Below are 27,451 nucleotides of genomic sequence, written 5' to 3'. Positions count from 1 at the left end.
TTTCTGTATAATAGCAGTTCTATATTGAATTTAACTAGGAATGCACTGGGGAAAGTGTGCTGCAAATTCAGATCACCTCATGTATGGATTTGGATGAAATACTGTAGAATCTCAGAATGGTTTGGGTAGGCAGGGACATTAAAGCTCATCTCATTCCACCCCTTACCATGAGCAGGGACACGTTCCACTAGACCAGGTTGCTCCAAGCCCTGTCCAGCCTGTCGTTCCCCCTTGGCCTGTTAGTCCATCCCTTGTCCAAAGTCCTTCTCCAGCTCTCCTGGAGCCCCATAAGGCCCTGGGAGGAGCTCTGAGGTCTCCCTGGAGTCTTCTCTTTTCCAGGTGAACACCTCCAGCTCTCCCAGCCTGGCTCCAGGGCAGAGGTGCTCCAGCCCTCTGATCAACTTTGTGGGTCTCATCTGGACTCATTTCCCCATGTCCACAAATTTCTTATGCTGAGAGCCCCAAAATACAGGTTGGATTTTTTGTCCCTGGTGCAGCTGAAGTGGCTTTTACCCTGCAATGATGTCAAGCCAAACATTTCCTATGTGAAGGCAGCCAGGCTGCACCCCAATGTTTCCAACACTTCAATGCGGTAGTGAGATGCTTTGTCACTGTCTGCACTCCTCAGATCTCCCCTGAGTGGGGAAATACCAGACTGGTCGTGCTTTGCATATTAAGAAAATAATGACCAACAGAAAAATGTTGCATGTTACACTAAATCCCAAAGCTTCACCTGTTTGCAGAGATGTGTTTGAGGATGCTGAACTGATCTTTCAAATGATGAAGAATCAGAGTAAATTTTTGAGGTCCTGATGATGCTGAGGGGCCAAACAAGCTTTTCTTTTCAGTTGTTGCTGCATTTCCCTGCTCATTGCAACCCCTTCTGTGTATGTATGGGCTTGTTTATATATTACTGTGGAAAGGGTCAGCTCCAGAGTACAAGGGACAGCACTGGAAATGTCAGGATTTTGGTAGCAAGTGCATAGCAAAAATGTGACCTCTGTAAAGAGAAGCACCCTGGGTAACTGTGGATTAGGATCTCACTGCCTTCATTCCCCTTTAGCAGTGGGAATGGTGCTTCTGAGCTGTATTTGCTGTACAGGAGCACCATCTAGTGGGCTTCTGGATTTTTTTTTTTTTATATCTATATATTTCTTTAATATCTATATATTTTTTTAATATCTATATATTTTTTCCCCCGAAATGCTCTTGTATAGTAAATTAGTATTGTGGAAAGATTACCAATTAAAAATACTCTTTGTAGTTTAAACACAGCAGTTTGGTACTTCTTTTGGTGGTAGCAGAAGCCTTTTGCCAACGCACCAACTGCTGCCTGTGCTTCCCTGTCAAATACATTTAACCTGTTTGCAGTAGGCCAGTTTATTTGCAAAGGGATTTTTGTAGTGAACCCTCATCCACACACATTTGTTAGAGATAGTAAAAACACAGAAAAGAAACCACACTTAAAAAAACGAATTATCATTTCTGTAAGTAAATGCGTTTCTGTAGCAGTACAGTTACTGCATTATTATTCAAATTATTACAGGTTTCTTATTTTCTTGTTAAAGTAAGTATGAATATCTTAAGGCTAAATTAAAAACATATTAAATTTTTTTCAGGTTACATATAATAGCTTGGAAAGAGCACTAAATGAAATGTTCTAATTAGACTACACTTGCTACTATTTTGCCTGTGTTTATTTAGCACCTCTGAGATGCTTCTGTAGCTTAGGTATGTGAGAAGTGAGCACCAGCACTATTTCAGGGAAGCAGCATCTCCATTTACATTTGGAGAGCAGTCAGGAGAGGGGGCTGGGAAGGTGGGGGCTGTTGCTTCTGCTCGTGGTTGTGCACTTCTGCCTGAGTGGGATGCTCATGAAGCTGCTGTGGGTGTGTCCAGTCTGGCATGCCAGAGGGAAAAAGATCAGAGAATCACAGCATGGTTCGGGTTGGAAGGGACCTTAAAGACCATCTCATTCTTGATGAATGGGCAGGGACACCTTCCATTAGCCCAGGCTGCTACAAGCCCTGTTCAGCCTGGCCTTGGGCACTTCCAGGGATGGGGCAGCCACTGACACCCTCAAAGTCAAGAATTTCTTCCCAAGATCCCATTTAACCCTGGCTCTGGCAGCGGGAAACCATTCCATCTGTGCTGTCACTCCATGCCCTTGTCCCAAGTCTCTCTCCAGCTCTCCTGGAGCCCCCTCTGAATTATTTCTCTGTTGTTTCATGACTCTAGAGCAGCTCAGCAAAAGCTGCAGTGTAGCATTGCACTGCCACACTCTTATTCCTTCGAATTCCAGCTGTATGGTGTGTCTGTGTAACACAGCATTGTGGCAGGTAGAAACATTTGATTTATTGCTAAACAGGAGCTCAGCAGCCTTGTTAGCACTGCAGGAGACACGGACAAAGGTACAGAAGCCAAACCTGCGAGCACACAGCATTTGTTTTCGCAGTAGTGCCGGCACTTCTGACAAAGAAATACATCAAACACTCTTTTTTATACAGTCTCGTCTGGGAAAAACTGGGTTCCTCAGTATATCATGTGCTGCCTTCTACACAAAGGCAGTTTTTCCTACTGCCTTGTGGTTGTGACATTGTTTATCTAAAATACCTATCACACTTTGCAGTGGCATTTACCTTGAAAATTGGATTTTCCTTGTCCTAAGGGCAGTTGTGTATTCACTGGCTGAGGAAGTGTTAAAAGCCCTGTGGATGTAGCGCTTGGTGAACATGGTGGTGGTGGTAGGTTTATGGTTGGACTTGATATCTTAGAGTTTTTTTCCAACCTTAACCATTCTGTGATTCTGTGATTCTAAATCATTAAGAACCATGTTAGGAAATGGTCTCTGGCTTGAAGGTTTCACATGTTAAACAGAATTAAAATGTGTTCAAGAAATAAACAAGCCAGAGGTTCTGAAGAAGCTGCTGAAATTTCCTTAAGACTTTCTATGTAGACAAACCAGGTGATGAGCAGATTTTTCATGAGCAATAAGGCAACTGCACATAACAATGAAGTAATTTAATTGGAAAATGAAGGCAATGATACAGTAATTCTAGTTCTTTTGGAGTTGTAAAACAGTTTAAAATTATTTATTTAATGTTTTGCTTTTGCTTTGCATTATATTTCTAATAAAGACTGTGAGGGTTTTTTTGGTATGGTTGAAAATGAGATTCTAATCCAGATAAATGTCACTAAATTCAAATGATTATGTGCTCTCTGGTTGTACAATACATTTATGTAGGGTATATGGCTATTTTAGTATTTTTAGTTGAAGTATGAATAATTTATGCAATATTTTAAATTTCCGAAGTTGTGTCCTCTCGTTTATTAGCGTTTGAGATAGTTTATTGCCTTCTGAACAAGAGAAAGCTGGTTTTTAGCAGTAATTAGTATGAAGAGGTTTATTTTCAGAAGTCTTTAATATTTATTAAAACATGACAACTTCTCTGTAAACACACCTTGATATAATTTAAGGGAAAAAGAAGAGTTGAAAAGAAAATAGTTAACTTTACAGAGTTCACAGAATTCACAGAATGTCTGGATTGGAAGAGACCTTCAAGATCATCGCGTCCAACCCATGCCGTACCACCTCAGCTAGATCATGGCATCGGGTGCCATATCCAGTCTTCTTTTAAATACATCCAGGGATGGTGATTCCACCACCTCCCCAGGCAATCCATTCCAGCACTTTATCACCCTTTCTGTAAAAAACCTTTTCCTAATATCCAACCTGTATTTCCCTTGAGACTGTGCCCTTTCGTTCTGTCAGTTGCTGCCGGGTGAAAGAGGTCAACCCCCACCTGACTACAACCACCCTTCAGGGAGTTGTAGAGAGCGATAAGGTCACCTCTGAGTCTCCTTTTCTCCAGGCTAAACAACCCCAGCTCCCTCAATCATTCCTCACAGGGCTTGTGTTCCAAGCCCTTCACCAGCCTCATTGCCCTTCTCTGAACGTGCTCAAGCACCTCAACGTCCTTCCTAAACTGAGGGGCCCAGAACTGGACACAGCACTCGACGTGCGGCCTCACCAGTGCCGAGTACCAGGTAAGAATGACCTCCCTGGTCCTGCTGGCCACACTATTCCTGATACAGGCCAGGATGCCATTGGCCTTCTTGGCCACCAGGGCACACTGCTGGCTCATGTTCAGCCGGCTGTCGACCAGTACCCCCAGGTCCCTTTCTGCCTGGACACTGTCCAGCCACACTGTCCCCAGCCTATAACATTGCAGGGGATTATTGTGGCCAAAATGCAGTACCCGGCACTTGGACTTATTAAACTTCATCCTGTTGGACTCTGCCCATCCATCCAACCGATCCAAGTCTCTCTGCAGAGCCCTCCTACCCTCCATCAGATCGACACATGCTCCCAGCTTAGTGTTGTCTGCAGATTTATTAATGAAGGACTCTATTCCCTCATCCATGTTGTCAGTAAAAATATTGAACAGAACTGGCCCCAGGTCGGACCCCTGAGGGACACCACTGGTGACTGGTCACCAGCTGGATGCAGCTCCGTTCACCACCACTCTCTGGGCCCGGCCATCCAGCCCGTTCCTAACCCAGCAAAGAATGCTCCTGTCCAAAGCATGTGCTGCCAGCTTTTCCAGGAGTATGCTGTGGGAGACAGTGTCAAAGGCCTTGCTGAAGTCCAGCTTTATTTGGAGATTTTATCACAAGTTTTAACAGTTTTCAAAAAAATCTTCAATTATATTAAAATTAATTTTCTTGGATTTTGTTTCAGCAACTGCAGCCAAAGATGATGTATGCTTACAGCAATCCATCTACATTCATAAAGAGGTTTGAAACACTTAATTGTAAAGACTGAATTATAGTATCAGTCCTTGATTTATGGCTCTAATGTTAGTTAACTAATTAGAAATGTAAAGTATTCCAGTTCATTTACATGCATCGTTCATTAACTGGCTTTTAAGAAGTGATGGTAAATTGCAACTTCTAAAGAAATTTATTTAGCCAGATTTCCTGTCAGCTATTTCTTTCTTCTTTCCAAGAAGACATTATTTCCTTGTTAATATACGTGCAAGAGTTTTATAGGTGTCAATAACATAGTCTGAAGTTGAATTTTGGTACCAAGTTTTCTTTGAAGAGGAGTAACACCTTTTGTAAGCAAAAATTGTGTCTCTTTGGTAACTCAACATTGGGAGCTGTCACGGAGCTGGTTCTCATCCCCAGTCTCCTTTTTCCCAAAACTCCAAAATCTGTTTTCCTTGTGAGATATTTGAGAAAGAGTTCAAAATAAACATCTAGACTATCATTTATTTATAACCACCCATCAGAAAGTAACTACATCATTATTATTATATTTTTAGCAAAACTGAGGTTCATGGTATTGGGAGGAGAGGCAACTGAACTGACACAAGGTGATTCTGAGAAAATTCTGACTGGATGGTGGGAAGGAAAAAATCACCCATGATCACCCATGAAGGTGATCAGGCACTCAAACAGTAGGCAGAGAGGTTTGGAAAATCTCCAAGGATGGAATTCTCATCTTGACTGGATGAAGCCTTGAGCAACCTGGCTTGATGTTAAAGTTGATTGTGTTTTAAGGAGCAGTTTAAAATATAACCTTCAGGAGCTTGTTCTACCCTAACTTATTCTGAGATCCTGAATTATCATTAACAGATGTCCCAAACAAATATTTAGTAATATTTAGCCCTAGAAATTAATTGTAAGTAAAAAGTTTTATGGGATATGGGTGAAAAAATACTGAGTGCAACTGAATGACTTCTATTTTTCATGAGCTAAGTTCTGATCATCATAAGGATTTCTCCTATTTAGAAATAACCCAGAAGTATATTCCATTTTTACAGTTTAAAGTGAGGAAGGCTGGCTTGGGTTCATTATACACCCTCTGTGCTACACAATTTATTATTGAAAATCTAACTGGTATTTGTATGTAGTCTGTAAAGAAATTCCTGAATTTATTAATGGAATATGACACATCTGCCTGTGAAGACAATCAGTTGGGTTTCAGTGACCAGAAATACCAGAGATACTTGATCTGTAGATTGTTCACCTTCAGGACTTGAAAAGGATGGCAGTATGCACAGAATCCCAGGATGGGTCAGGCTGGAAGGGACCACAGGGGATCATCTGGTCCAACCTCCCTGTTCCAGCAGGGCCATCCCAGAGCACAGGGCACAGGGTTGTGTCCAGATGGCTCTGGAATATCCCCAGTGAGGGTCACTCCACACCTCTGAGTGATCTGTTCCACTGTTCACAGTTCTTCCTCATGTCCAGGTGGAACTTCCTGGGATCAGTCCCTGCCCAGTGCTCTGGTGCCTCTGCTGGGCCCCGGAGCAGAGCCTGGGCCCTGCCCTGAGCCCTCCCTGCAGCCAGGGACACCCAGGGCTGAGGGCCCCTCTCAGCTGGGGCTCCTCTCGAGGCTGAACAGCCCCGGCTCCCTCAGCTTTTCCTGGGCACGGAGATGCTCCAGGCCCTTCCTCATCTCTGCAGCCTCCACTGCAGCTTCTCCAGGAGCTGTGTGTCCCTCCTGTCCTGAGGAGCCCAGAGCTGGACACAGCACCCCAGATGTGCCTCACTAGGGCTAAGTAGAAGGATAGGATCACCTCCCTGACCTGCTGGCAATGCTCTAGTAATCCACTGGCCTTCTTGGCACAAGGACACACTGCTGGACATGGATGGTTGTCCACCAGCACATCCAGGCCCTTCTCCCCAGAGCTGCTGTCCAGCAGGTCACCCCCAGCCTGAGCAGGTGTCTGGGGATATTCCTCCCTGGGTGCAGGACCCTGTATTTATGTGTGCAAATACGTAAGTAAATGCACATGCGTATTTCCATATTCCAGGTAGGTCCTTGGGTCTCACAGAAGACTTTTGTGCAGGGTCTTCCAGACCATCCAGGAAGAAAAATGTGATTCATGACTTGCTGAGAGGTGTAAGATCTGTTTGAAATTTGCTGTGTGGGTGAAGAACCTTACAGCTATGGCTGCGAGGAAGAGGAGGAAAAGGGAGGCATTTCTGGAAGGATTGGTTAGGAATCTGAAACATGGCAGCTATTTTTTTCAATTTTTTTTCTTGCTAATTCCATAAGTTTTCTGTATAATTCATTTGGTGCAATTGCAGTCTTACTACTGTCAAGTGAAATACGAGGTTGTAAAAAAGAGTTTATACAGTTGATTTCTGAAAACCCCAAGCATTACCCTTTGGCTCAAAAACCCCATTACATAAATATGCACATGCCTAACACTTAGAGAAGTCATTTCTAATTTAGGTGCTTGTTAAACTGCTCTGCTTACTGCTATGAAACACAGACCCCAGAAGATACATGTGAAACATTATTTCACATTCTGGCTAATGCAGCAGTTTTTTCTGCCAAGTCAGCAGTTCCTGGACCTGGAACAATGCATTATCTGGTTAAAGTTCTTTTATTTGTCCTTTTATTAAATAAGGGATTTTCATAAATTCCTTGTATTTATTGCTATTTAACTGCTGAGGATTCAGTGGAGTTACAGATTTCTCAGGGTTTGATCTTTTCTCCATTAGTGGTGAGACTTACGGGGTCTGTTTGTGAACTAGAAGTTTTAATGAGAAATAAGATCTTTTCTAAGGGCCTTGCCCTACTGAAATAAAGAAAATACATGGAATCAGTTTTTAGCCTCGAATAAATCCATTTGAACATTTTCTGATTAATAATAAACAGGTACAGTTTTCAATGCTAAAGGCACATGTTGGTTATGTGTCCTGTTCCTAAATTCTAATGTACATTTTAATACACAGTGTTGGTTCTGTTGGTTTTTTTTTCAAATTACTGGTATCATTTGGCTTGCCCTTGCTGATTGCTCTTGGATATTAAAAGAAATAGACTATTCATAAAATTATCAGAACATTGTGAAAATTAAAAGGGTTCATTGACAAATCTTATGTGCTTTAAAATAGGTGTGATTATTAGAAATCAGAATGCTTTTACATTTTTCATTCCTATTTCATGATTTATTTTCTTTTAAAGCTCAAATAACAAGTGCACAGCTTCCAGAGCATTTTTAGTCCATAGGAAATTAGGGAACTTCTTTGTAAGATTTGAGCAAAAGGTTCCTGAATTACATGGTGTTGTAAATGTGCCCGAGAGTGGGAGCAGGTAACTATTGCCTTTGTATTTCTTACCTTGAACTGCAAAAGGAGAAAAGCAGATCAAAATATAATCCAGCAGTGACTCAAAACTCGTAACTTTACATAAGGTTTTATAGTGAGAAGAGTAGAATCAGTGTGGTTTAGACCAATTTGATATTTGGTAATAAGTTTGATAGATAAAGTATACAAGTCTTTAGCAGTGATCATAATTTAGGAATTAGTCTTTCTTTATTATAAAAGAGTCTTTGAAAATCAATTCTTTTTCTAGTGAAATAAAGATATTTTGCTAACCAGTGGACTATTTGACAAATTAAAGATGTTTTCAGACTGTCTTCGTGTAGTGCTCCTTTTTTAGTTAACTAATCCAGCACTTTTTTCCTGACCAAAAACCAAAAAAAGCTGTTAAAAGATGCTCTGCAGAATGGAAATGAGAGATTTCATATTTTTGTGCAAGTGTCATTATCTAGTAATGATTTTCTTGCAGTCTTAACTTCCTCAATTTTTTAAATTCATGAAATATTGGGGTAATATAGTTACATTTCAGCAGGGTAGGCTGCTTATAAAAATAATCAAAATGAAATTATTAACAGAGAATATCCCACTCTATCTTCAGGAATAAAAAACTTACACCTTGCATATGAATGTCCTGAAGAACCAAGAAATTTCCAGAATATTTGTGGAAGAATAATACTGGTTTAGCATCATGGATTGGTTTGGGTTGGAAGGGACTTTAAAGATCATCTTGTTCCAAGCCCCTGACATGGGCAGGGATACCTTGCACTGGACCAGGTTGCTCCAAGCCCCGTCCAAGCTGGCCTTGGACACTTTCAGGGATGAGGCAGCCACAGCTTCTCTGGGTAACGAGGCTGTGAACTTTTTATATATACGTGTAATTGTTTTTCATATTATTTATCTACTGTGATTTTAGAGTTACCAGATATTTCTCTAATACTTATATTTTCTGGAATTTGGTAGATAATTGTTCCAAGAAAGTTTAGATAATCCTTGAGGTCCCTTCCAACCTGGTATTCTACGATAAATTATTTCTAGGAAAGACTAAAAGAAACCTCTCCGAAGGCACTGAAAATGCCAAAGACCCACAAACACTCATCGCGTTCCCGTTTTCCTTTTCCTTCCAGAACAAGATCATCCTAGACCCGATGACGTTCAGCGAGGCGCGGTTCCGGCCGTCCCTGGAGGAGCGGCTGGAGAGCATCATCAGCGGGGCGGCGCTCATGGCCGACTCCTCGTGCACGCGCGACGACCGCCGCGAGCGCATCGTGGCCGAGTGCAACGCCGTGCGCCAGGCCCTGCAGGACCTGCTCTCCGAGTACATGAACAACGTAAGTCACACCCACTGCTCGCTCGCGGGGCGCCTTTGGCTCAAAAACCCCGCTTTTATATCGCGCAAAAGCGGCAATGCGGCTTTGTAGAGGTGGTGCTGTTTGAGTTGTTGAACTTTTTAATGCATTGCAGATGTTTGACGGGAGTTTGGTACAATCAAAAGCTCACGGGGCTGGTGTTGTACCAGCCAAGGAGCTCCGTGCTCCCCGTGAATTTTGCAGAAACGTTTCTTCTTGTGTAGTAAATAGCAGCAAGTATTCCTTTGGAGGTAGAATTTTTTTTTTTTCATGAAAACAATGGTGAGTAATGTAAATGTGAAATGGCCCAAGAATTACTGAAGGTGAATACGGTTAATTTTCAACATGCTTGTCCCTGTGGGATGGTAATTGTGTTTGATTTTTAGGATGTTACCTATAGATATTCATAAGAGATTGACTCTTTGGTGTGTATGTTAAACCACTGAAGGTTTCGCTTGCTGGTGGAGCTATGAAACACTCAGCTGCCATGAAAGCATTGCGGTCAGTACTAGTGCTGTTCACACAATTATAACAACAGCTCTCTGCGTAGGGTTTCCAAAGGTGTTGAATTGTTCAATGTGGTGTGAACTGGCAGTGCATAACCTTGTTCTGCACAGCTTGTCCCAGAAAATTCTCTCCACCCAACAGTGTGTATTAAAACTCGGATGTTCTATTGCTGTGTCTTTTGGGGGATGTGGGAAAAAGTCCAAAGTGACATCAACAACCTGTTTTAAAATGAAAATGTTTGCCAAGAGGTATCAAACTGAGCATCCTCTGCTTTGCTGTTTCTTGTCTTTGGTTGCTCCTAGAGCATCAGATGACACATTTTGATCCCATTTTGCTGGAATCATCAAAATAGCACTGAGGAGACTGTTCGAGGATAGACCTTTACCATTGTTATTTTCATTGGTACTGTTACATTTGTTAGAGTGGTGCAATTCAGTATCAGTAGTGCAAACTTCAGTCCTTTAGTCATTGCATTTTACACTTCAGACCTAAATGTTGCTTTTCAAAGATACTGTTTCATATAATAAGAGTTACCTCAAGGAATAGCTGTTTGATGGTGCAGAATTGAAAAGCATTGTTTGCTTCTTAGTTTTTCTGAAGTGATTGTTGACAAGTTCTTGCGAAAGCTTGAATGAAGGTGAAGTTTGTGCTGCTGTGTTATGGGTTAGAAATTATAAAGAGAACATTAAATACCAGATAATGAGACTGTGGTGGAAAAGAACTTGCTGGGTTTCTTCCTACAAGATTTTGCTTTGTAGAAGCATTACTGGTGCAATTCTTAGAGGTCTTTCGAAGAAACTTTGAGAACTGATGAATGGTGGCTTCTTATTTTATTGTGGTGCCTCTTTTTCAGTACATAGAGTTCTGGTAACGATGCAATTTGCCCTAGGACCAGGAACATTCTTATTTTATTTCTGGCTGCATTTACAGAAGGAGGAGAGTTTTAAATTCCTGCAGGCATTTATGACCACACTGAAGGTTGCTAATGTCGTATCATCACTTTTACTTAAACACATAATGGTGTGAGCAGCTGCTTTTATGGTTTCCACAGTATGATTTTTGAAATAGTCTCTTTTTCTTCTCTTCTTAGGCTGAGCTGCACAACCCCTGTAATTTTTTTATTTTTCTGCTTTATATTGAAATGAAGCCAATTTAAGTAAGATATTTTTACACCTACTGAGTAAACATTATAAAACCTGAATATATACTTAATTACATAAAATGCTGTACTTCTGATTTTACCACATCTGGTGTGGTAGAATTTGAGAACAATGATTTCCAAACTGATGTTAGCAGTTATAAGGGATGGGATTAAGATTACATATTAATATGCCTAAATTTAGGTTTTTGTACATAGGGACAGGTAAACTAGGGACTCTCAATTCAGTTCTTTAAGGGTAGATGCCATTTTAAACTACCAGGTTAAAAAATTCCAGGGCTTGTTTGAGCAGAGACTCCTCAGTCTGCCCCTCTGAGGCATTTGAATCCTCCATGGGTCATCTTGTAGCTGCCAGCCCCACTTCCATGTCATGTAAGCTCTAGGAAAGGACAAATTGCCAGACTCCTTCCTTCATTGAATCATTTGAGCCTCAGTTGCTTTAGCTCCAGTTATAATTGTCAGAGACCAGATCAATACTGGAGATCAGATCAATATGGCCAAGGAAAGCTGAAGAGCCATTGAGATGACAGCTGTTATAATCTAATATGGGCAGGGGTAAGATAAATATCTCTAGTCTGCTCTGATATATTAACTAAATCTCCACAGCCAGGACAGAAGATCAGATCTCGAGTTTGTAGGCAGCTCCTGTTATCTAAGGATTGAGTTTCATCCACTGGTCTGCCCTGGTACAATTTGCTTTGGTACTAAACCTACTTCCTTGAAACCTGGGGATTGATTTTCTTGGGTTCTCAATAATTCTGAGCATGTTCAGTATAACAAAAGATCTCACTTGGAAAGTTTTTTAAAGCTTTAATGAGTTTCAAAAGAGTGAAACTGAAATGGCACACACCAAATATGACACAGTTCTAAGTCTGATCAAAGCTGATTTGCAAAGATAGACACCTTTAACATCTTCTGTCTGTGTGGCTTTAAACCAGTGCAGTCCTGCTCTTGCTTTAGAGATTGTGAAGTTAATCAGACATTCATGTCTTGGGGTTTATTCTGTTTGATGGTACCTGAAAAATTACGAATTTTTGGATGATGAGTGTTGATCAAATGAGCATACAGCAAAGTAAATATTTAGTGGCTATGCTTAAAGGATAGAGACAATGAAGGGCAGGGTATTGGCAATGTGCTGTTCAGTCAATAATAGTTCAGTCCTTCTCCAACTTAAAATAGTTCCTTTTCATTCATCTACTTCTATTATTTGGGTTCAGAGGGGTGTTTCTTACAAAACTTCAAGAGCTGAAGCAAAAGGCTATGAGTTTAAGAAAAAGCAGATACTTTCAAAATGTTGGCATCCAAAGAAAAATCTGAAAAAAAAAAAAAAAGGTAGAAAGAAGGGTAGGGCAGATTTCAACTTAGGTTAGTAAAAATGTTGCAGCTTCTGTAGTTGTATTATTTGCTATTACAGATAACAAAAAGAAGTGTTTTCATTTCTCCTTTCTTCTTCTCAGATAAATGTTGATTTGCTCCATTTCCTACCTGTCAAATAACATTTTTAATTAGTCCCTAGGCTCTTTACTAGTTCTATGAATAAATACATATTTGCATAGTTATTGCATTGACTGGAGTCTCACAGTACATAGGCCCTCTGCAACAGAGATCCCTGGGCATTCTCTGCAAGAACTTCTATGGAGATGAGATGTAAACTGTTTCATTATTCTTTGTATATCCAGAAATATACATTTGCTTCATTTGTCTTATCATAACTTTGACAAAATCTTTTCCCAGCATGGTATCTATTATTTCTCTCGTGAACTCATCTGAACTTTAAAATCTGTTACTTTTGGGAAGCGAAGGCAAGAAAGTTCTCAGTCTGCTGTGTCATATGACTTTTTTTTCCCCAGTTTCTCTGTTTCTCAGAGAAAATTGATAGGGTATTTCTCAGCTTCTTATGTATATGTGATAAATCCCATCATCTATTTCAAACTAAAATTATATTCCTAGACCTCTGTCCTACAGAGAAGACCTAAATACAGCTCCACAGAAGCTCTTAATGCAATTGTTTTCTGTTCATCTAAATGAAAACCTGATTTAATGGATGGTTAGCTCTGATTGGGGTCTAGTTTCCTGCTGGTTTTCTCTCCTGGATCCTTCATGATTTATGTTGCAGGCTGTCAGGGAGCAAAAATACCAGGAACCTGGGAGTTCCAGCTCTTAAACTCCTGGATCAGAAGCGTGATGCCAAACTCAACACAGTGCTGGGCACCCTTTCTAGCAAGACTCGGGGTGCTGCTGTGTTGATGTCTGATTAACATAAGAAAGGGAGGAAATTATGTCTTCAGAAAAAATATGCTTAAAAAAAGAATGCTTTGAATTCCCTCTGACATCATAGATTCAGTGCCAGAGACTTAATGTTGTGTTGCTGGGGTGTATCAATGATAAATTTGGAAAGCAGTTGACAAGTGAGTAAGCCATGAGTGTTAAAGACCTCTGTAATCACTCCAGTACTGGCTTGGCATTAATTCAAATCTGCAATTGAAAAGGCATTTCCCAGCTGGTTCAAATATGATTTTCTGTTCTAAAGTCTTTGGGCTCATTATTAAGCCAACTTGCATTCTCCTGCCTTCCTTTCCCTCTCATCCAGTGTTCCTGCTCCCAGTCCCTGCCAGCAGTCCAGAGGAGCTTTTTTTTTAAATTATAGTTGTTTTTTGGGACAGCTAATATTTGCATGTCTGAGTGGAATGATCAGTCCTTTATGGAGTCCTTGTATTACTACTGATGATTTAATGTTTAGATTTGAGGATCACATCTGAGCACTGGAATAGATTTCCCAGAGAGGTTATGGAGTCTTCCTTGCCGGAAATATTCCAGAACAATCTGGATGCCATCCTGTGCAATGTGCTCTAGGAAGACCCTACTTTACCATGGGGGTAATGTTACTTAATGTTTGCTCTTTGAAATCTTATTCTCTAAAGTTACTACCCACCCCGATACCTGCTCACTCTTGAGTTGCTATAGGCTCTAATTCCTGTTTCTTATAGAGAAGAATTCTCTATAAGATATTTATAAGATAAATTCTCTGTAAGAATTTCTTGAAATGACAAAATACCAGAAGAACAAATGAGAAAGCACAAGCCTGCTGGCAGCTTCTCTTCACAAATATATCAGTAAAAAATTGGAATCGCTCAAAGGAAAAACAGAGTGCTGCAGTACATGAAGATGAAATGTCCTTAGCAGACAGCTGGTGATTGTGCTTGATTGGAGAAGGAAAAATGCAACAGCAACTGAAAAAAATCTATAAACTCCCAAGATACTGCCAGCTGTCACATTTAACAGCTTCATCTGAACTCATATTTAAAATAAGCAATAATTGGTGTGTACATTTCAGCTCTGATGCTGACTTGTGTAAGGTTAATCCGGGTGACAGTGAACAGTAAATTACAGTTATGAGACAAAGAAATGTCCAGAGCTGTCCTAAGATGAGGAATCAGGGGTGAGTGACAAGAGATTGACTGCTGAAGCAGCAGCATCGACTGATGCAGGCGTGACTGGCTCAGCAGGGCAGTTTTTCCATCAGTACCATTGTCAAACTCCTGGCTGCCCGAATAATTTTTAGAGGACAGCAGCTTGTTTAAAAGCTTTCCACTGTATTTCAAGCTGGAGATGAGCTATTTTGCTATTTACCTGGCTCTTTTAGAGCTATTTGTCTTTGTATACTTGAAAGAAACAAGTAGAACCACAGTAGTTACTGTTGGAGGAATAGGATATGCTCCCAAATGGTTTATGCGTTGTTTCTTGGCCAGTTCAGGGTTTTTTGCATTTGTGCATCCCTCCTGAGTACCCTGACTGTTCATAACTGTACAGAAAATCACTGTCCAAGCGTGCATCCCACTGTCTGACTTAAGACTTTTCAGGAACCTTCTGTCTCTTCTATTTTGATGATGTCAGGCCCTCCTCCTAAGACACGTCCACTATTTTTCAGTAGATTTACAGAAATGCTGCATCACTTACAATTGCACAGGTTATTTTTGATGTATTTGTTCATTCCTGAATTTCCTGGTTTTGTAATTCCATATTCAGTTTGCTGTGTTTTTCTTATCAGATCCAGAGAACCACACTAGTGTTTGCAATCAGAAACAAAAAAGCCCAGAGGAGATGAGATTTCATGACTTGGAAATGACAATTATCCTAAAAAATTGTCCTCATTTCAGGTTCTGGTGATTGCAGGTTTACACATTCCTGTTGGGATGAGTAGATTTTTAAACTTACTGAAGTAATTTACTCTTTACAACTACCTGTTACAATCTACTCTGAAAGGTGAGGGTAACCCAGGTTCTTGTTAATAAATCCATTGGGGTGGATTAGAGTAAAACAACCCTGAATGAGTGTTTTTTGTAAATATATACCTGTAGGGTTTATTGCAGAATAATTTGGTTGCAGAGGAAAACAGATAATGAGGGCATTTTGGTTGCTATCTTTAGTAACATAACAATATAAAAGCATAAAAATCACTTAACAAAATGCATAAGAAAGAGAAGGAAAGGATAAGAGTAAAAACATCTTACCACCCAATGGCTTCACAATGAGACTTGGTCATTGCAATTTCAGTGTCTGTTGGTCAAAATGACAGACACAAACTAGCTGCATCAGATGGCGAAGGAAAGCTCCAAAACAGCCCCTCTGTTTGGTTTATATTCACTCAGGTTCAGGTAGGAACACCCAGATACCTCCCCTGGGGTGGGGAATTTCAGATGGATGATGTAATGTTGTGGATCAGGAGACAGTTGGGGAGAATTTGACACCTTCTAAGTCGATACAGCTGCCCATCACATCAGTGCAGCTGGGCCCATTGCGGCCCATCATGGCCCATCAGCAGAGTGACCACCTGCAGGCCACGTGTGAATGTCCCGGTACCTCCTGGGCAGGGGAGTTATCACAGCTGAGGTCACTGATAAGGACAAGGAGACAGTTCCTGCCTCACAGGGTTTGACTGTTTCCTTATCTCGTTCATCACTAAGTGTCTTACTGATTCTATGACTGTGATTCCGGTATTTCTGGGAGGAAATGCTGTTTCTGAACCACAGTGCTGGACTTTCCTTGGTGGTATCAACTAGAGAACATTTTTGCTCTTTGTCTTTAAGGGCAGACCGTGCTATGTCATTATAAAAGTGTTGTACGTCATGTTAAAGTGTAAATAAATCAAAGGTTTATGGAGTCTAAGGCTGAATTGGTATATTAGGTTGAGTGATGTTTCTAACAAGATACTTGCCTCCAAATTAGCATGGAAATTTTCTAGACTGACAGTAAATCCAAACCTGATTTTCTCGGTTCCTGTAGGGCTTAGTCTGCCTGGGCCTCTCTTACTCCAACATTAAAATTGAGGTCATGTCAGTCGTAATTCATTAAAGTTCGAATGCCGTGCCATTTCCACATTAAAAAATTCTGCATTAATTATATAATTGCAGTGTTTGGGTTTGGTTTGCCCATTGAACTGAAAACTGGGACAAAACCAACACATGACAGAATGAAGTGGCGCAACTTGGTGACACAAGATGGTGTGGGATTTAATTTTGCTGATTTTTGTATTGTTTTTGACAAATAACCCAAACTGCCTTCCTATAAAATATTATATTAATTTCTTACATGACATAGATGGGAATAAAGGATTTACTAAATGGACTCCAAGTTCATCAATACTCAGGAAACTTGCTTTTCTTGACAAGTGTATTTTTTATTCCTCATTGTGTTAAATATGTATGTATGCATACAAAAGGTCTGACTGGACTTGTTGGTACTTTGTCAGAGTACTTGATCATTTTAAACTTAGTGTATTCAGAGAAAATAAAAATGTGATGTTTTTTCAAAAAAAACCCCAACCAAAGTCAAATCATACCACCCCCCCAAAATTGCATTTTCTTGCAACGGTTTTTACATCTAACTAATTTTATTTTGCATTAATTATTTAGTTGCTTTTTTTTTTTCCTCTAAAGTGTGTTCTTACAGAAGTAATGACTTCTGCACTGGTGCTTCTGATATGCTGGAAAGCATTTTCTCAATTTCAGACATACGCTGTCTGAAAATGATGTTAAAGCTGTTTGTCCACCTGAAAGAAAGTCCTCTATCAATCCTGTCTATCAGTGTGATTCACAACCTCTCTAATTTTTCTTTCTACTGAAGTTTGCATTTATGGGCCATTAATTTGTTGTTTTTCCATGTCTACAAGTCAATATCAATATGAGAGAAGTTTATAATGCATTTTATCCTATACCAATAACAATATGATTATTAGCTCTGTGTGTATCTGCTTTTGGTGTCCAAATCTTTCAGTATTTACACAATCCACATTAACATTGTTGGGTGTTGTATTCTTTTGGATGCCAAGGAAAATATTCCCAATGAATTTATAGAACTATTGGAATGAATCAAAATAAAAGTAGAATGGGCCTACTGCAATTAGTGAGGTTTCAGAAAACCACATCAAAAATCTGTGTCTCCTTGGAGGCTACAGAACATCTTCTGTTGCACATTAAAAATCCTTCAGTAATTGTATAATCGTGGTGTTTGACTGTTGAAGGCAGTGCAAATGTCTGTATTTTCAAAGACATGGCATTTCTCTCTTTTTGATTCATTTTCTTTAAAGACTACCTGAATCCCTCAGCAGTTGGACTGAATTTTTACTATAACTGGGCAAATACTGAATGGCTTTGGTTTGCCTGTTGCACTGAAAATTGAGGCAAAGGTGACACATCATTAGATCAGCATTTGGATAGTCAAGGATGCACTTCAGGGAAGGTCAAAATTCTTTTCCTTTTAATAATGTCACTGCAGTATTTACAGTGCCATTAGCAGTCTAAACTACAGAAAATATGACAGTTGTGTGTAAAGCTGCAGTTTATGAATCCTGCATTGGTTTGGATTATTTTTGTTTGTTTACACCAGAAATGTTTTTACAAATGAGAGCAAGGCTCTGCAAGTCGGTGTTGGAGGAATTCACTGTAATTTAGGGAATTTTCAGCTGAAATGATTGTGCTGGATATCCAGAAGAGGGCATGCTTGCACATCAGAAATGCTTTGTGCATCCATAAAGATCTGCATGCTGATATGGTACAGCTGGAATCCAAGAAAATGCAGTGGTACACAAAGAGAAGATGTTACCTTGTTAGTAACTATGGGTTCTTAGAAACAAATAGATTCAAAGGTTGTTTGGGAAAAAAAGGATGTATTTTAATCAAATTAATATTGAGTGGCTGAACTGTCAGAAATGAGGTGATAAATTCTACTTGCATAATTTTGTAAATTATTTCAGCTGTAGGTACATGATGCAGAGCTCGGGAACATGTGCATTCTAATACAGAATCATTTCCAAGTTGCTACAGCAGTGAACTGTATGACAATGTGAAATCAGATATATCAGTGTTTGGTGGGACCTGATGTTTGACCTGGGAAATTATCTTACGACTTGAGAATTCAACAGAAATGCAAGGGCATCACGTCTTGTGACACAGTAACTTGTTGCTTTTTCCAGAGTTATGTATTAGCCAGATGTTGGGAGCACAGGGAGTTTGTTTTTATATTTTCACTTGAGGAATGGAAGACGGAAGAGGTCTCTGCGGTAATCAGTTCCCTGAAAACTTGCTTAGTAAGAGTAGGAGGATTTTTCTTTGATTTTTTTTAAGATGGTTGAGCTGCAGGAATAAGCAATTTTCCTTTTGAATTGGGTTATTTTTTGAATTTGAAGTATTGATTCAATTTTCATAGTATTGGGAAACCTTTTCAAAACCTTTCCCTTTAACAGATATTGTGACTGGGTACAATATTTTAGCTTGCATTTGAGTACAACAGAATGAAATGAAGCGTTTTGTGAAATTAATTTGTCTATAATTTGTTAATTAATTTGTCTCCCTACCCATATGAAGGGGTTGGAACTTGATGATCATTAATATCCTGTCCAGCCCAAGCTATTCTGTGATTCTGTACTGAAGCTTTAAGCTTATCTGCTTTATATATTTGTGCTGATTTGGACAAATTTGGAAATATATCCTCTGAGAGGAGGCAGTTTACAACCACCCTCCTGATGTGTTTAATTGTTAAATTAAGTTAAATTAAATTAAATTTAATTGTGTTAAGTTAAATTGTATTTAAGTTTAGGGTAACATAACGACCTCACATTTTCACAATATCTATATTACATAGGATTTTTATATCTTTGTCAGTTTGACTGTTGCCTTGTCCAATTCTTGCATTTATTTAAAAAGAAAGAACGACACAAAGAGAGTGGCAACATAGACAGATGCATCATAACTGGAATTATGCATTAAAGATGCAATGAAATTTATACATTTCAGTTTACTGAGACTCCTAAAATACAATTCTGTAGCTCAGTGGCTGAGCTCTTCGTGAAATACTCTAAAGTACCTTGGGACAGGATGTGTAATAATGGAGTTACTGTGAGGCTGTCAAATGCATTGCCAGGGATGCCCTTGAATCCTGGGATCAGATGAATTACATTTTAATTGGGTTTTAAGGGTAAGCTGAGCAAGTAGATAAGGTAGAATTAACCAGAGACTATTAATGTCATGAAACCTTTGGTGCTCTTAAGCTGTTGCACTAAACCCAGTGAGAGCTCTTGCTGGAAAGAGATGTAATCACAGAATGACACCAACCCCTTACCTGGAGCCCCTTAGACCCAGGAAACTGGAGGAAAACACATTAGTTGGATTTTATTATAGCATTTTGGAGGCAAAGGAGACAAAAAGCCCAAAGCTGAGTTTTCCCAAGCTGTGGGACCATTTACCCAGGGAATTTCCTGAGATTATTGAATGGTGGGGGTTTTGTTTCTGATAGAGCAGAACAGAAGCTGCTGTGATGTCCAATGGCCAAACCATTTGCTTGTGTATTTCTTTTCTCCATGAAGTAGCTTATGATTATTTTGCTCAGTGGAATTTTTAGGATTGTTGGATGAGTGACCTTTTTTCCTGTAACTTCTTTTTGTTGTCCACATGGATGCAATCAGATTATTAGAATTTTTAAAAAGTTACAAACTTCAAGCACTTGAACTCATTTGTTATTCCAGTATTTTATTTTTAAACACATTTTTTATCATTTGAAGCTGAACAATAGGTCTAATGATTAAAGGCGTTGCAAGGCAAACTTAAATAACTTATTGCATATGTTAGAACAGGGGTCAGGGTTATGGCTAACATGCCATAATAGTACATAAGAGTAAACATATATATACATTTTTAATTTCCTAAATAAATTTAAAAAAAATGGAAAAGAGGAAAAAAAAAGAGAAAGGAAGTGGGAGGAGGAATTTTTTGTTGTTGATGTCTGTTGTAAATCCATTAGTTTGACAGAAAATTACGTCTTTTTCTTCTGACTGGGTAGGTGAGCACAAATCCTTGTGCCTCATGCAGTACTTTTGATTTCTGCTTATAGGATGAGGATGTGGAGGCAAATCCCAAGGATATCAGGGAAGGTTGTTCATCCTTACACGTATTTGTAAGGGATTCAGTTGGGAATATAAATGCCTGATTTCAGTATCTCAGTGTCCCCAGGAAAGGCAGTAAGGTTAACTCGCAGGATTTAAAACTCCCCTGTATATTATGGGGTCTGGTTCATCCTGGTGTGTTCTGCCGGGAGAGCTGTCACATGATTCTTCCAAATGCTCAACCATTAACCTTTTGTCAAGGTGAATTTTAATTTAAATTATGAAATCAGATTTTTTAAAAAAATAAATTCATATAATGGTTTAAATTCTGAAATACATTTTGAAGCAGAAATACAGAAACTTTTCATTTCCTTCCAATTTTATTTTCTGTCCTTTCAGTGTAACTAAATAAAGAAGTGAGCCAATCAATTACAGGTGTACCTGATTTGGAGTGTGTAAGGCCAGACTTCCCAAGTAGATTTACATCCAAGCATTTCTGTGTACAAAACAATAAAACTTGAAGGCTCATTAGCTTGGAATGACCCCACTGTGTTTTATGTGACGGGGTCATTTCTTTACTAATGAGCCTCTAAGCCAGATGGCCAAGCCCACAGTAGTCTAACTGCGTTAGGGTGATTTAGATTTTTAGGTAAATAGCTTTGCTATTCTGGTCTTTCTCTTTTTTGCTTACAGACAGGAGAGAGAAGGACAGCTTCTTCTAGAACTCTGTACACACTGTTTTGCCTTAGAAGATAAATGGCTGATAAATAAACTTCTTAGGGTTTTATATCCATTTCTAATATTTTTTTCTGATTTGCAGTATATCTGGTAAATACTGTCCTCCCTGGAAAGTCTTGTGGGTAGGAAGTTATTGTGACAGTCTTTGCCTATTACTGGATTTTGTTTCAGCAGATAATGAAACTCATTGCCTCTGAGCTTGTATAAAAGTACACAAGAAATGCAAAACTACAATGATTTTGCACAGGTGATAGTGCAAGAATGGTATGCCCCATTTCTGGAAGTGTCCAATGCCAGGTTGGACAGGGCTTGGAGCAACCTGGGCTAGTGAAAGGTGTCCCTGCCCATGGCAAGAGTTGGACTAGATGGCCCTTTCCAACCCAAACCACTCAGTGACTCCATTATTTGCTTTCTAATACAATTTTTCTATAGAATTTTTGCTTGTCTTTATGAATTTAGGATGTTTCAGGTGCATAGGATGAGGAATGGTTGCTCATTTGATCCTGGATTCATATCACTCAGGCATGTAAGTGAGGAACCAGGTCCTCATGGATACCCCCAAGATTGCTACCTTCAAAATATATTGAATTCTAAATGGCCCGGATTATTTTCTTGGAATGCTTTTCTCTTACCATGACTAAATCATACACAAGGGAAGCTTGGAAATGACATAAAAATCTATACAGACAACAACCAAAAAGAGAAGGGTTTTTAGAGGGCAGTTTGTTAATGGTAACATCAGCAAAATGGTTTTGCAAGTGTGTTTCAAGCACATTGTGCCGATAAATAGCCATTGTCCTTTCAGCAGTCCCACATTTCAGTGAGATTTGGATGTAACAAATTGTCTGTTTCTGTGACTAACTTCATATGATGATTTGCTTATATCTTCTGGGAGTTTGTCTCAGTGCTGTTAGATAATAGTGTGTAGGTTCTTAGTAGTGAGAATTGGTCTTATCTTCAAAGAACGTGGTTATATTTGGGGGAATAAGAACATAAAAGAGCTCAGAATAAAGCTTTATCTGGCCTAGTATCTTATCTCTGATAATAGTCACAGGGGATGACTCAAGAAGAGTATAAGAACCTGGCAAACATGCTGTGATTGTGATTCCTCTTTGCAAAATTTATTATCTTAGCCTCCAGCAACTTCTAGTTCAGGGAGTTCCTGAACCGAAGGTGATATTTACTGTTTAAAAGTGAATAATCCAGATCCTTACTTAAACAGCCTGTAGAGCATTAAGATTTTAAGAGATCTACACAGGCCTCTGGAATAGCTATTTTTGCATCATTTTGACCCAGTCGTCCTTTTATTTTTAACTCTTTTTTTCCTCTCTTGAGTTTTGCAAGATGCTTAGTCCAGGTTGAATTAGGAAGGGGAGAAATGGAGTCAGTAAGTAAAGGAGAATTGTGAAAACTTTTATACTTTGGTAAAACCTTTTTGAACCACATTTTGTAGACATGATACACTTTTGACCTGCAGTCGTTTTACTTTTCAAATACTGAAACAAAACTGAATGTGCTGCATCATTTGAAATGTATCAAGCCGAATACAGTGAGCTTTGATCACTTTATTTCCACCTCCTACAGTTTTCCAGCTGTACCTGCCTCTCACTAGCACCAGGAACTTCCAAAGCAGCGGGAATTCCTACTGGGGAAAGTTTGCTGAAAATTAGCTGTGAAGATCTGGAGAGGGGATGATCTGGAATCCTTTACTCTTACTGTGTGCTTTTTGAACAAACCGGATAACAAAAAAATCCCTACCGGGTGCCGCACCTTCACGGTGGCTGCACTGTGTGGTAGAAATGAAGACACTGCCAATGCACTTTCCTTTGTCACAAATTATGATAAAATGTCCAGTAAAGCTTTACTTCAGTGAAAGAGTTTACCTCTAAGACAGGTCAGAATCAGTGCCATAATACACTCCGTCCAGAGAGGAGGAATAAAATCAGTGTCAAATCACGAGCAGAGTAAATGAATTTTGGATGTGAAAGTGCACTGAAATGTTAACACTGTTGTGATTTGCCAGTGCTCATAAATCTGCCTCGAGAATTAGGACACGGGGCATTTTCTGGTGGGGACACTAATAACAGGGAAGAAGAAGTGTTTTTCTCTTTTATCCTGATTTCTATGCATTCCCATTTAGCAATGTATTGGGGAGAGGGTGTGTATGTCACATTTTTAGCTTGTCTCTCTTAACCAAAGGCAAATTAAGTCTCTTCCTGAGTATTAAGTATCAGGGAGAAAGTTATTCAAGTCCATCATTGCTTTTAAGACTTATTTGTGATGATGAAATTTCTGCTTTATAATTGAGAATGGGAATCTGGTCTCCAAATCACACCTTAATCTGTAGTCTGGGAAACGTAAGTGGTATTTTATCTCTTTACTTACTGTTGCCAGACTAACAGAATGACAATAATATAGCTGGGTTTTGTCAAAGCATATCATTAAATGGCTATGAAAACTAAAGAGCATTCCGTTCACTGAAGAGTGGTTACACTTGTACTGCCATGTAAGCAAAATGGCAGTACCAAAATAAGAGAGTGTCACAAGCTGTGTACGTTTTTATTTGTTAATAACAAATTTAAAATGATGAATACTTTTCCTTAGGTAAAATTCTTACGGAATCCCTTGAGAATTCCACAGCGTCGTAAATGTAATTTGCAGTTCTTTACAATTATGGTTTAAATAGACCAAGACTAAAGGGAGTCTGCCTATTTGATTTCCAAATTTGCATCACTTAAAATCCAATCAGACCAACTGTTCAGATTTTTATTAGATATGAAATACACGAATGGGTTCAAGGCCATGCTATGTATAGCAAACACACACCTTGTTGTGCAGCATGGGTTATCTAACTCATTCCTTAGCATGTGATTCGACCTTCAGCCCACCCAGACTGCTCAGTGACTCCTTGAATTGTTACTATAATAAACCCTTCGATTTTCAGTAACTGGTGTTTTATAGCCCAGCAGATTGCATTTGATTTTGTGGATTTGCTGTAACATATTGAGTTTAACGGATTTATGTAGGAATGTAAAACAAAAATAATACAGCAGGCGCTCCGAGTTTTCAAACACAAGGCATTAGGATTGCAGATGGCCGAGTCGGATAATGACATTGAATAATTTAGTGGGGAAGGTAATCTGGTTTTGACAGAATACATTAACATTTAGCTGATAGTACAGGTGTCTGGGTACTGGTCTGCGTGCTCAGATCTGAGGCGCAGCAGTGTGATGGTGTGAGGTGCAGCTTTACAGCCTCACTGACCGTGCTTAAAGAAGAGGTATCTTTTCAAAACATACTAAAATAGATTTAGAAGACTCTCAGCATTGCAGTCATTGCAATAACTTCTCACTGTCTGGTGTAATTTTTTTATTTGTTGATGAGAGAAGAGGAGCAATATTTCTTTAATGAGCTTTGATTAGAATTGTATGTTCATTACAGGGTGGATCTAAGAAAACAAGGAGCAAGAAAGCACAGCAATTAAAAGAGATTTCTCTGCTGTTCATGTCTATTATGTCAAAACGTGGTTTCTGCCTTTTCCCCCAAATTGACAATGAGACACACCAAACTTTTTCTCCATGACAACATCATTAAAATGTAGTAGACATGATTTTAATATTGGTAGTTGTGCTTTAGAGAGAAACAGTCAGAGCAATAACCTGGGACTGGCTGAGCTCTGCTGGCAGGAGCTCTTTGGGTTGGATTTATCTGTCTGTATGTGCGTTCCAGTAATGAGTGGTGCCATGTCCCTGCAGTTCCCTCTCCCTGACACCAGCACAGAGCACACACAGAGTCACAGGCCATCAAATCCAACTGGTTTCGGTTGGAAGGACCTTAAAGACCATCTCATTCCACCTTCTGCCATGGACAGGGATACCTTCCACTACCCCAGGTTGCTCCAAGCCCCATCCTTCCTGGCCTTGGACACTTCCAGGGATCCAGGGGCAGCCACAGCTTCTCTGGGCACCCTGTGCCAGGGCCTCCCCACCCTCACAGGGAAGAATTTCTCCCTAATATGTAATCTAAACCTGCACTCTTTCATTTTAAAGCCATTCCCCCTTGTCCTGTCACTAGAGTCCCTTGTCCAAAGTCCCCCTCCAGCTCTCTTGGAGCCCCTTTAGGTGCTGGAAGGTGCTTAATGGTTCTCCCTGGAGCCTTCTCTTCTCCAGGCTGTACAACCATGTTAGTTTGTTTTCTTTTAGCCTGAGGTCAGTTTGCTATTGCTGTTTTCTTTGTTAACTGATAGGTCTGGAAGAGAGTAACCACTTCTGCCCAACTCTTCAGTGAAATACTTTGCTCTGAAATCTGTATTAATAAAGGTAGCAAGTACATACACTTCAAGGAACATTCATGAGGTCATTGGATAATGAGTATGTGACTTGAATTATGTACATCATATTTATTCACTTTAAGGCTGATATTTGTTCAGGCATATCCTGAATAATTTTTGCCTTGGCAGGGAAGAACCTGCCAGTTTGCATATTTTGGAGCTTAAGGAGCAAAACATTTCCACTGTGCGTAAATGGGAACCTTTTCGTTGCCCAGCTGCAATGCTTGAGCCATGCATCCTCTCTTCCAAGCCACAACTGTGTCCCTGACTGTGCTGCCTGATCATCATCAGAGCTGAGCTATTCCAAATTTCCAGCTTTCAGCATGGGTAGCATGCTGAAGGAGACATTATGGCTTGATTTCAGATGGAGCCTTGCGTAGGCTGGATCATTTTCACAACTATTCAAGCACTGCTTGAGTCCCTGGTTGACTAGCAGTATTGAACTCAAAGAAGAATCTGATGAAAGGAAAGGAGGGAGCTTTCAGCAATACATAGTAGAGGGCTTAAATTGAGTAAAACTTGCTGTTTTCTGCACCTTTGGTCTTGCTTATTATAAAAGGCAATAGCTATCAGATTTTCTGTGTGGAACTAGCACCGAATAGAGCCAAATGTGGAGAATTTGTGTTGAGCAGTTGAAGTTTTTCAATATCATAGAAAATTGAAAACCAGAGGATGTAAGAAAAGTGACCTTAACACAGTCAAACACGAGTTTTATAAAGTAAACCCATAAGTCTTAGGAATACCAAAATAGCCTGACCACGGTATTGATTTTATAATGTTGTTCCTGACTCTCGCTTTGCAGAGCAGTGACATTTCATTTCACCCATTGGAACCATAATAACTGAAGTGCAACACCAGCTGATGGAAATGAAATTAAACCTATCTTCAGTAATAAAGCAGTGATGTCCATCAAGATTAGAATACAAACCTGTTTTCTAGTTTTATAATGTTCAATTACAATGAGCTATAAATAAAAAGCAGGTATTTGTTGTAGCAATACCTGTATATCAGCTAACAAGCAGATAACCTGACTTCTCTTGGATTCGCTACAAGATGTTCCTAAAATAAGTACATCTCCAGCCATGCCATTGTGAAATTTGTATTCTGCAAAATATTTAACAAAGTTTCTTATACATCTTCACATTTGTGGTGAAAGACATTAAAAAAAAAAAAAAATCCCCATAGCATAACACAACCGTTTGTTGGGAAAATACAAATCTGGACACAGACACAGTTTATCTGGATTTTTTCAAATACTACACATTTAAGAAACATTAAGAATTACTTTGGATAGGAAATTCATCCTGTTAATTTCAATCACTGACTGAAACATCACCAACCTGAGAACTAGAGATGTTTCTTGTTTTGTTTAATTGCTTTTTTCAAAGAAAATAAAAATTGCTGTCTTTTCTCAGGTTCCTCATTGCTCTTCTTTAAACACATTGTTTCCCCATGACCAACAGCCTGATCTTCCAGGTCAACAACAGGGGGAGGAGAGATCTGTGGATTTTTTATTGACCTTTTGTCTGAATACCAGGTGGAAGTAGCTCATTATTTAAATCTGGACATCCAAATCATCACTTGAGTTGCAAATTTTGCTTTCATTGTTTTGCTGATACCAAAGGCTTTTGCAAAGGTATTAATTATGGCTCACTGGATTAATGGCATTTTGCTAAGGATTGCTATAGCTGGATTTTCAAATCCAAAGGGAGAAACTTCCATCCTTTGTGGGGTTCTCATAGCCCACTGCAGAAGGAATACATATTCCTGGGTTTCTAAAGGATTGGACTTCACACCAAATATATGGATGGTTACAGTTACAAATTCTTTGCTTCAGTTTCTCAGCATTTTTTCTCAGCTTTCTGGGAGCTGCA

At 39.5% G+C, this 27,451-nt stretch overlaps 1 protein-coding gene across 3 annotated transcripts in view; it reads left to right on the top strand.

Moving 5' to 3' along the window:
• Positions 1-27,451, top strand: part of CTNNA2 (catenin alpha 2) — a gene marked incomplete at both ends in the record, with an annotated part of 404,326 nt that overhangs the window by 66,717 nt on the left and 310,158 nt on the right. For all 3 annotated transcript variants that reach the window (XM_082282376.1, XM_082282378.1, XM_082282377.1), the window contains one exon: positions 9,246-9,449. In XM_082282376.1, coding sequence (XP_082138502.1) covers positions 9,246-9,449 — 204 coding nt within the window. The remainder of the gene's footprint in view (positions 1-9,245; positions 9,450-27,451) is intronic.

The sequence above is a fragment of the Coloeus monedula genome (genome assembly GCF_965178545.1).
Source record: "Coloeus monedula genome assembly, chromosome: 5".
NCBI classification, from domain to species: domain Eukaryota; kingdom Metazoa; phylum Chordata; class Aves; order Passeriformes; family Corvidae; genus Coloeus; species Coloeus monedula.
This window is presented reverse-complemented; position numbering and strand designations above follow the sequence as displayed.